This window comes from Amborella trichopoda, chromosome 8, assembly GCF_054954075.1.
Source record: "Amborella trichopoda isolate Santa Cruz 75 chromosome 8, AtrichopodaSantaCruz75HAP2 v2.0, whole genome shotgun sequence".
Lineage (NCBI taxonomy): Eukaryota > Viridiplantae > Streptophyta > Magnoliopsida > Amborellales > Amborellaceae > Amborella > Amborella trichopoda.
The window spans coordinates 25,371,258-25,383,131 of NC_142343.1; the positions used below are offsets into that span (position 1 = coordinate 25,371,258).

Here is an 11,874-nt window from a genome sequence, read left to right on the forward strand (position 1 = left end):
AAATTCAATTTGAAACATTTTTATATGCATGTTAGTTCTTATTGGTAATTTCATTTGGAACACTATTATCACTCATAATGCATTTTATATCTCTGACAGAGCGGAAAAATTCATATAGAGTACTTCAAAGAAGGGGGCAATGTTGCTGTAGGGATACAAATTTTATGTCTCAGACATTGTATGTGTATATAAAATTCTAACTGAGATACATCTCTCTCTCTCTCTCTCTCTCTATATATATATATATATATATATATATATATATATATATATATCATTTTGCATAACAATCATTGCGTTATTACTGTCTTTATTATGATAAATGGAAGAAACAAATGGTTTTTGGTAAACTAGGGGATTAATGAATCATAATTGTATCAGTCATTGCAGTGAAACTGAAATAATATTATTTCATTCATGGCAACTTAGGGGATTAATATTGTATTTTATGAGCATTTCCATGAGGTCGGAATAATTATCAGTTTTTTTGCTAAGCAAATTGATTGGGCAAACTTTTTACAATGTGAGATGCCCAAAATTACCTTAATGTTTGTACTTTTCTAGCTGCCTATGGTAATATCAGACTCTCTCTCTCTCAATTTTTTTCATCTGTCTAATCTTGGTTGATCTTTTTCACAAGGCAGAATACGTTAACATATAATCATGAAACATTCTATTTCATTGTAAGCATGATGTGGGTTATTGAACAGGTTTAAAAGTTGGTAGAGATGGGTTTCTAGAGAGCCACGTGCACTGCATTAGAAAACTGTGGAGGGGATGAAAACTTGGCTTTGGAAAAGCTCTGCTAAAATGGAAAGCTTCTAAACGTATTATGAGAACCTGTGAAAGTTGCTCGAACTTTCTCACATATGAAGATGCTTTAAATGTTATTAGTTGTTTTGAAATTATGTAGAATGACTTTTGTTTATCCCAACCTGGATTGCAACTCCACCTCAGAATTGAGTGGCATATGATAAGATTCTCTAAATGTTATTAGTTATTTTCAATGTATTGGAGAGAATGCTATTGCTGTGTAAATTATTTGCCTTGAAAAACATTTTGTGCCCAATCATCAGTAGGTACCATTGTAACCAGCATTGATTTTCTGGTTGAATTATAACTGAGGATGTGTGTGTGAGAGTAAAAGCCTTATACTTATGCTTTTTCTTTTATTTTATTTTTTCTTTTTTGTGTACAATTTGGATACTTTGGAGTGCTTTTTTAGTCTTATACTTTTGCTATAATCACAAAAATTGTGGAACCAACATGCACTCATTTGAATAATACTTTTGAGAGAACATCACTCTTACTGTTAAGATAGGACTTACAAGTGTGTTTGTGGGGACAATTTGGAGTGAGCATTTTACCACCCTAATTGCCTGATCAATACATTCATAATATAATGTTTTAGAAGAAGCAGTATTCCACTAGCTGAGATCTAGCCTAGAATCTCTCTCTCTCCCTCGCTCTCAAAAGTTTGTATATGAACTCAGGCCCAAACAGTTGTGACAATCCCAAACTCTATACCGCACCAAAGCTACAAATAAATAATGAAAACAAGTTTCCAAAAAGCAAATCATGGAAGTAAGGGATATGTAAATGATGGCAGCAACATACACTCATCGCTATTAAAGTAAATCTTTTGTGGGAACGCCCAACCTTGTTTGAAAGTGAAGGTTCGTTTAATCTGGGACTCCTTGGTTCTCATCAGGGAGACTTGAAATTAATAAAAAGGGAAACGTGAAGCCATGCCAAAGTATCTCAAAACGAAGGCATTTCTTATGTGGTATCACCAAATAATATTCATTGTCACTTTGTAGGTCTATCTGGTGCTTTCACCATTCAAACCACTTAAGAATATCTGATTTTTGTGTGTGTGTGAGAGAGAGAGAGAGCGATATTCAAACTACTTAAGAATGTATGATGCTTGAAATAGAGATTCAAACCACTTAAAAATATCTGAATTGAACATTAATGTATAAATAAACTAAATTGAACATTGTTCTTCCATAAAAGATAGAGAACGATAAGTGTATACAATTATAAATATATGGATATAATAAAACATATACCCATTCTTTTTACAAAAAATAGGAGAGCAAACATAAATATCAAAAATAAAATTACACATATGAGAATAATTTTTTGAAGGTCTGCTTTCTCATGGACCATAGCAACAGATTTGCACTTCTCTTTTTCAAATAAAGATGCATCTACTCCATCAGCAACATAAGCATCCGACCTCTGAGACACGAACCTTTTAACCACATGTTTCCTATATTCACCTAGAATTTCATCAAACCACTCTACATAGCCGTATCCAGTCTCATTCTGGTGATTAATATGATAAGATAAATGTGTGTTAGATATATGCTTATAAATGAATACCAACATACTTTTACATTATTATATTAATGAATAAATCACATACCTTCCTATTAGAGCATTTATAGAAATGCTTATTGTAGTTATCATCAGTTGGTACCTTCGTAACCAGCATTGATTTTCTGGTTGAATTATAACTGAGGATGTGTGTGTGAGAGTAAGAGCCTTATACTTATGCTTTTTTTTTTTTTCCTTTTTTGTGTACAATTTGGATAATTTGGAGTGCTTTTTCAGTCTTATACTTTTGCTAAAATCACAAAAATTGTGGAACCAACATGCACTCATTTGAATTATACTTTTGAGAGAACATCACTCTTACTGTTAAGATAGGGCTTACAAGTGCGTTTGTGTGGACAATTTGGAGTGAGCATTTTACCACCCTAATTGCCTAATCAATACATTCATAATATAATGTTTTAGAAGAAGCAGTACTCCACTAGCTGAGATCTAGCATAGAATCTCTCTCTCTCCCTTTCTCTCTCGCTCGCTCTCAAAAGTTTGTACATGAACTCAGGCCCAAATAGTTGTGACAATCCCGAACTTTATACCGTACCAAAGCTACAAATAAATATTGAAAACAAGTTTCCAAAAAGCAAATCATGGAAGTAAGGGATATATAAATGATGGCAGCAACATACACTCATCGCTATTAAAGTAAATCTTTTGTGAGAACGCCCAACCTTGTTTGAAAGTGAAGGTTTGTTTAATCTGGGACTCCTTGGTTCTCATCAGGGAGACTTGAAATTAATGAAAAGGGAAACATGAAGCCATGCCAAAGTATCTCAAAACAAGGCATTGCTTATGTGGTATCACCAAATAATATTCATTGTCACTTTGTAGGTCTATCTGGTGCTTATCTGATTTTTGTGTGTGTGTGTGAGAGAGAGAGAGAGATATTCAAACTACTTAAGAATATATGATGCTTGAAATAGAGATTCAAACCACTTAAAAATATCTGAATTGAACATTAATGTACAAATAAACTAAACTGAACATTGTTGTTCCATAAAAGATAGAGAACGATAAGTGTATACAATTATAAATATATGGATATAATAAAACATATACCCATTCTTTTTACAAAAAATAGGAGAGCAAACATAAATATCAAAAATAAAATTACACATATGAGAATAATTTTTTGAAGGTATGCTTTCTCATGGGCCATAGCAACAGATTTGCACTTCTCTTTTTCAGATAAAGATGCATCTACTCCATCAGCAACATAAACATTTGACCTCTGAGACACGAACCTTTTAACCACATGTTTCTTATATTCACCTAGAATTTCATCACGCCACTCTAGATAGCCGTATCCAGTCTCATTCTGGTGATTAATATGATAAGATAAATGTGTGTTAGATATATGCTTATAAATGAATACCAATATACTTCTACATTATTATATCAATGAATAAATCACATACCTTCCAATTAGAGCATTTATAGAAATGCCTATTGTAGTTATCATCAGTTGGTACCTTTGTAACCATCATTGCTTTTCTGGTTGAATTATAACTGAGGATGTGTGTCTGAGAGTAAGAGCCTTATACTTATGCTTTTTCTTTTATTTTATTTTTTCTTTTTTGTGTACAATTTGGATAATTTGGAGTGCTTTTTCAATCTTATACTTTTGCTATAATCACAAAAATTGTGGAACCAACATGCACACATTTGAATTACACTTTTGAGAGAACATCACTCTTACTATTAAGATAGGGCTTACAAGTGTGTTTGTGTGGACAATTTGGAGTGAGCATTTTACCACCCTAATTGCCTGATCAAAACATTCATAATATAATGTTTTAGAAGAAGCAGTACTCCACTAGCTGAGATCTAGCCTAGAATCTTTCTCTCTCCCTCGCTCTCAAAAGTTTGTACATGAACTCAGGCCCAAACAGTTGTGACAATCCCAAACTCTATACCGCATCAAAGCTACAAATAAATAATGAAAACAAGTTTCCAAAAAGCAAATCATGGAAGTAAGGGATATGTAAATGATGGCAGCAACATACACGCATCGCTATTAAAGTAAATCTTTTGTGGGAACGCCCAACCTTGTTTGAAAGTGAAGGTTTGTTTATTCTGGGACTCTTTGGTTCTCATCAGGGAGACTTGAAATTAATGAAAAGGGAAACGTGAAGCCATGCCAAAGTATCTCGAAAAGAAGGCATTGCTTATGTGGTATCACCAAATAATATTCATTGTCACTTTGTAGGTCTATCTGGTGCTTTCACCATTCAAACCAATTAAGAATATCTGATTTTTGTGTGTGTGTGTGAGAGAGAGAGAGGGAGATATTCAAACTACTTAAGAATATATGATGCTTGAAATAGAGATTCAAACCACTTAAAAATATCTAAATTGAACATTAATGTACAAATAAACTCAATTGAACATTGTTGTTCCATAAAAGATAGAGAACGATAAGTGTATACAATTATAAATATATGGATATCATAAAACATATACCCATTCTTTTTACAAAAAATAGGAGAGCAAACATAAATATCAAAAATAAAATTACACATATGAGAATAATTTTTTGAAGGTCTGCTTTCTCATGGACTATAGCAACAGATTTGCACTTCTCTTTTTCAGATAAAGATGCATCTACTCCATCAGAAACATAAACATCTAACCTCTGAGACACGAACCTTTTAACCACATGTTTCCTATATTCACCTAGAATTTCATCACACCACTCTAGATAGCCGTATCCAGTCTCATTCTGGTGATTAATATGATAAGATAAATGTGTGTTAGATATATGCTTATAATACCAATATACTTCTACATTATTATATCAATGAATAAATCACATACCTTCCAATTAGAGCATTTTTAGAAATGCCTATTGTAGTTATCATACATTCACACAGATCTCTTTGCTACCACATCCTGGTTTGCGTTTACAAATCCTTGGAGGGAATTGGTTGTCGAGATCCATTCTATAAAGAAATCATAACGAATATATTAAAAAAATCATCACAACCATTCTTAATCCATTTATCTAAGATGGTTAACAATGACGAACCTCATAGATATAATTAAATTCATCAGGAAGAAGGAAAGATTAAGAAAATGAGCGTAAGACACCAAATAAAAAACAAACTTCTAAATTAATGAATAAGGGTTCCACATTGCCCCAATTGGTTCTCGAAGAATTTCAACGAGTATATGTTATGCCTATCTCCAAACCATTAAAATTTCTAGAAAGTAAACAATAGATAAAACCATTCACACAGATGTTCTCCCTAAAAAAACGACAATCAATATAGAAATATTGATAAAAGTAAAACTTTGGGTATTTTTTGTGGGGCTTCTTACATTTACTTGTTACAAAAATAGTTGTTGTTAGGCAGACAAGGGGACTAGAAGATAGTAAGCAAGAACCACATAGGTTGAGGTGAATTCAAGCAAACACGAAATGTCCCAAAATCTAAATGTTGTTACAATGTAGGAGATATGGTGTCAATAAGAGAAGAACGACGACCCTGTTCATTAGGCCAATATCTTCCTGTTGTCTTGGTGGAGGTGGAAGCTCAGCTTGTGGGAAACTATGGCCTGGAAGATTGGTTACAGCTCGAAATCGGGAAACTCTGATGGTTATTGCTATTTTCAACTTTCAACTGCATTCCTTAGGGTACCACATGAGAATGATAAAGTATGAGTAAAGAAATGGGGGGTTTCTCTTTCCCTGAAAAAAAGGAAATTCCTTTGGAATGATGGCTGGGTGGAAAAATTCCTGGATTAGGAATTTTTGTGCCCCTCCAGGGTTGGTCTCTGGCAACGTGCAAAGCCATGTAAAAGGCTGATAGAAATGAACGGAGCATCAGAGGGTAGCTCTTCTAATTTGTGTGATCACCCTCACAGTCAGTGCCTATGAATGTGAGAGTGGAGCCTGCAGGTGACTGGCTCAAGATAATTATTTGCCAGTAACGATGATAAAAGAGAACTGGTTTGAGAGTTGATATGGGAGCTTATTATTCAAGACCAAGCCACGAGAGTGGTTTTCCCAATAGCCATTGCTAGACAAAGGTGCTGAGGCAGCAGAGCATCAGAATATCTGCCCTTTACTCTTGTGTGGTTCATCAATTCTATGACCCCCTAAATCTAATGAGTCAGAATATCTTGATGAGCAATTCATATTTGAATTCTCTTTGGAAATATGGGCTGCCTGATCAGAATAGAATCAGACATAACAATCAATAGTCATATTAGAATTTGACACTGAGATTGCTTTGTTGTTTTTGTAAATTTCATAAACGCAAGTTCCCTTTCAAACCCCATAAAAAAAACTCACAATTGAACCTAACCTGTTTCTTTCTCCATATCGTGGAGCACATGTTGGACTTTCCCAAACACAATGCTTTTTGTTAGCTTTTTAGTATTTCAACAATAACAAATATATCAAATGCATGAAAACAAAAGCACTATAATAACAGTAATGAGGAAAATAAAAAACAAGGCACATAGAAGTGACCTCGTCAATGGTTTGTTGAACTCAACAAGTTCGATTCAGACATAACAATCAATAGTCAGATTAGAATTTGACACTGAAATCAATTTTCTTGTTTTTGTAAATTTCATAAACGCAAGCACCCTTTCAAACCCCATAAGAAAAACTCACAATTGAATCCAACCTATTTCTTTCTCCATGTTGTGTTGGAGTTTCCCAAACACAATGCTTTTTGTTAACCTTTTCGTATTTCAACAATAACAAATATATCAAATGCATGAAAAACCAAAGCACTATTGAAAGCAGTGGTCTATGCAAGAGATTTACAACTGAGAAAGAAAAAATTTAATTACACAGTATCTATCCAAGTTACTTGCCCTGCACTCACAAATATCCAGTCACACCAATTCATTGTGTTTGTGTATGCAAAATATAACACAACCTTCTCCATAATAGGTATATAATAGGTATAATAAGTAGCTTTGTTATGGCCTCACTCCTATAATTCACTCTCATGAAGGAAACAAATATCATCAACTACAAAGCCCAGGCTTCAGAAATTGAGAGCCACTTTAACAGACCAACCCATTTATATAATGGCAAAACCTCAACCGATAAATTATATTCCAATGCAAATATAAAATCATGCCCTAAAAATTTTCGAGGTAGAGAGGTACATATGTGAAACCATGCTCAAAAAACATTGAGATAGAGAGAGATAGAGGATCTGTACAAATATGCCCTAAAAACCATCAGAGGTAAAGCGAGAAAAAAAATCTTGGTGGATTCCACCAAAATTGTTTGGGATTCCACTAAAAGACCCAAACTCCCCCCAAATCGATGATGGAAATTGAGAACTCAAAGATTGTAATTTCTAAGAAATTCAACGAGTATATGTTTGAGGTAGAGAGAAATAGCGGAAAATTGGTAAAACCATACCCAAACTCCCCCCAAATAGATTCCTCAAAAGAGAAAAAATCAAGCCCAAAATTTTTTTGAGGTAGAGAGGTAGATATGTGAAACCATGCCCAAAAAACATTGTGATAGAGAGAGATAGAGGATCTGTACAAATATATAAACTATTAAATTTGAAAGTAACGGAGATTGAACTCTTTGATAAATGAAATGGGAAAGTAAGATAAAAATGAAAATACTTGCTAAAATTGAACTACAATCTCTGTCAACACGAAGCGGCAATTTTGACTGCGAAATCAACTTTGTAAAACCGTTTCAGAGAAAATCCCTACCGTGTAGATTTCATAAACCCTAATCAATCAAGAACAAAACAATTATATTAAAAAAATGAATCACAACTATAAAACTGCACTAATCGCCGTAAAATCAACAATAATAACATAAAAAGACAAAAAATCAACAGGATGATTGACAATATTCGCATAATTAAACTAAATACACAGATTAAAACAGTACTATTATCCTGAAAAATAAACATATGATAGCCGAAAAACGAGATGCAGTCTGAAAAATGAACGAACAGTAGTCAGAAAAGCTTGATCGAGCTCAAAATACTAACCAAAATCAGACCAGAGGCCTCAGCCAAGTTGCAATAACCTCCATCCCTCCGCCTAATCAAGAACAAGAAAAATAAAAATCAGATATTCCCTAACTCACCGGAAAATTAAAAACCCGACAGAAAACTTAAAAAAAAAAAAAAAAAAAAGGAACAACGAGAAGTTGAAAAAGGGAATATTAGGGAGGAGAGGGTTGGCACAGGGAAGAGGAAGAGAGAAAAGCCCTTCTTTTGGCACAGGGAGGAGCAGCTTGGCACATGGAAGTGGAAGAGGCAGGAACATAGCTTCTTCTCTGTTGGAGAAGAGGAGAGATAAACGCCCTTTTTTTGGGTAAATAAAACGTGAGAGATAAGAGGCAAAGAGAAAGGTCGTTCATGAGAGAGAGAGATCTGATTTTGAGTCAGTACTCAGTGCACGAAGTGTCAGAGTACATTATAAAATTATTTATTTTGAATGGAAAAGGCCACGTTAGGCAAATTCTTTCAAGACCGTCCATCGAACATAAGCTGACCGCCGTTGGCACCTAGGAAAGGGGTGTGCGAGCTGGCTAACATATGCTTTTACCTCTATATATATATATATATATATATGTCAAAATGATGTGGGTAGAGCCCAACTTTAATGTCAAAATGATTTCTCAAATAAAAATTAAAAATAAAATACTATGAATTGTCCATTCAAGATCGAACACGCAAAGGCTAACGTGTGACATTATGACTAAAGCTATCTCAAAGGTGCATTCAAATCGGAGCCGAGAATAACAACCATAAGTTTATTTATGGGTTGAGCCACCTGTATAGCCTTCCCACTTCAAAATACCAAAAATAGGGATCCATGCATTCCCGACATAGGAAAACTTCATGGCACCTTCACTAGCCCTTGCAGAAAATCTACATTAACATATTCATGTAGAGGACTTCATTTGAACGGACGGGAATGTGAAAATCGTCATCCAGCAGCGCAAAGGCATATGTTTCCCAGCCAAAATCGATTGATCCAATAAACCCTTCACCTTATCACACATCCCCAGCCTAGTCTGCAACTGGAGCAATGCTTACACTTGTATCATACAGGATCCATATTTTGGCTTGGGAGCAGGCTTGCCAAAGGGGGTAAACAAATCTAAAAAGCATTTGACAAATAAAATGGACATTTCCTTCTGTGCCTCTCTTTCATGACAAACAACGATGGGTTCAACTGCACTCGTACCAATGGATTTTATAATACATCGAAAAAAAAAAGAAATCTGAAGACCTATCTATAGTAAGACGTCGAAATAAAATTTAGACTACTATCAGTGAGGAGCAAAATACATTCTTGCAAGGAAGTTCCCAACAGAAGTCTGATCCCAATTAGTGGAAGCATAGAAATTTTAAAAATCTGCACAACAGACTAGTATGGAGGGCCTACAATGCAAAACGAGTAATAAACACTAAAAGACGCATACTGTCTTACCTAGTCTGGCCAAGAATGATGCTATGTTGAGCCGCAGCCCACATTCTTCATTGCAGAAACATCATCCTTGCCACCCATGTTGATGGTCTGGCCTTTCAAGGATGACGCAGCCACAGGATCTTCTCCAACATCAAGGGCTTTCCTGCTTACAACTCGATATGTTTGTGTGAGCACCTCAGTGAAGGCATTCTCAACATTAGTTGATTCCATGGCTGATGTCTCCATGAAATATGTGGACTCTCTCTCTGCAAAGGCCTTGCCTTCCTCGGTGGAGACAGCCCTCAGGTGGCGAACGTCAGCCTTATTCCCCATGAGCATGATCACGATGTTGGCATCAGTGTGGTTGCGCAGCTCCTTGAGCCACCTCTCCACATTCTCAAATGTTATGTGGCGGGTGACATCATAGACCAGCAGTGCACCAACCGCCCCTCGATAGTACGCACTAGTGATGGCACGATACATGTTGGTTGTCATCAGGTGAATGAATCTACCAAACTCAGTTGTTTACAACGAAACTATTTCAATGAAATATCAAGCTGAATCTTCCAAGACATAACTAGTTTATGGAAATGACATTCCATATTCAAAAAAAGGCAGAGCATCTGCTATATTAACAACTTTCAGATGTACATACATATTGAAATGATTGAGATCAAGCACATCATTAGAACAAATTTATATATATCCATGTACACGCACATATGCTATGTATACCATAATAATTGTCTCAGCGCAAGTATAGAAATAATACCATATCGGACTTAACAAATCACAAAATGTGTTCATCTTCCGACTCCCAAACCACACAACGTGAGGTTTCAGACAAGGCATGCCATTAATAACTAAGAGTTTCTGGCTTCCGAGTTCTAAATTATGGTTACCTGTTTTGTGATCATGGATTCATGACCATACTCCACAGTTGAGCTTCACACCTTACACAGTAAAAAAGGGGGGGGGCAAAAGCTATCCTAGTCCATGTTCCAAAAATACAGTCCAGAATTTCATGGAGCACTGCCAATATGGGAATTGCCATCAGAAGTCTTAACCATTCTCGAATTTAAAGTCACTCCCATAGATAGATTACCAACACAAGACTTAGTGTTGTCACTGAAGAAAGTTGAGGCTCAGACTTGCGCAAGACAACAAAACAAGAACATGCAGAAAATGATGTAATGAATCAAACAAAAGGTGTTTGCATGTGATCAAACATCTCCAAGAACCGCATGTGATCATTCTTCTCCAAGAACCCTAGTAGAAACAAATGCAACATGGAACCTAATATTTGCATTTCTGCATGAAAAGAGGAATGCAACTGTACTTGTAATTTTATTTAGGAATTTTCGAAGCCTAGAAAACAAAGAAGTCAAATGGCCTGTTGCAATTTATGGTTTGATGCTAGGAAAGCATAATGCATGGACTCATCTGAGTGAGGAGTCCACTGAGTCTTTATTTGACCAACAGACTCATCCAAGACTCTGGCTACTTGTGGCTCCTGACTGTAAATAAATTAATCAAGCCAACTAGGGAATCCCAAGTTGAGTTATTGAGTCTTAAGGTACTTTTCCATGTGCACTAGTCTAGGAAACATGTTGAGAGAGAATAGCCAAAAAAGACTAATATGATTTTGGGTAATTTGATAGCTCCATTATGGTATGCAAAAGAGTTTATCATTTTCTAAGGTAAATAAGTCACTCCTCTAACCTAATAAATAATATTGTTCAAGATTATCGTAACTAAAACGCCTTATTCATTTATTTACTGATTTATTTAATCATACTTAGAATACTAATGTCCATCCAACATGTTGCATGTATCATTTTCATCATTTGCATAGATCACCATGGGCTAGCATCTCTCACTATGCTTCCTCAGCCCCTCAAGCATGTAAACAAGTCTAGCAAGAAGCATATTTTGTAAAACTAATTGAAGTATGAAAACAGACATATGGCATCATTATTTCCTCCATCTTCGATAAAATACGAGGAATTCTATCTTGTCAACCCTGATGGGTCAACCACTGGTTTCACAATGCCAACAAGA

General features: G+C 35.3%; 1 protein-coding gene across 1 annotated transcript; it reads right to left on the minus strand.

Moving 5' to 3' along the window:
* Window positions 1-9,855: 9,855 nt before the first annotated feature.
* Window positions 9,856-10,296, minus strand: LOC18427384 (ras-related protein RABA1f). The gene has a single exon (XM_006836436.2). It carries the CDS (start codon window positions 10,294-10,296, stop codon window positions 9,856-9,858), a length of 441 nt encoding a protein of 146 aa, XP_006836499.2.
* Between the last annotated feature and the right edge of the window lie 1,578 nt (window positions 10,297-11,874).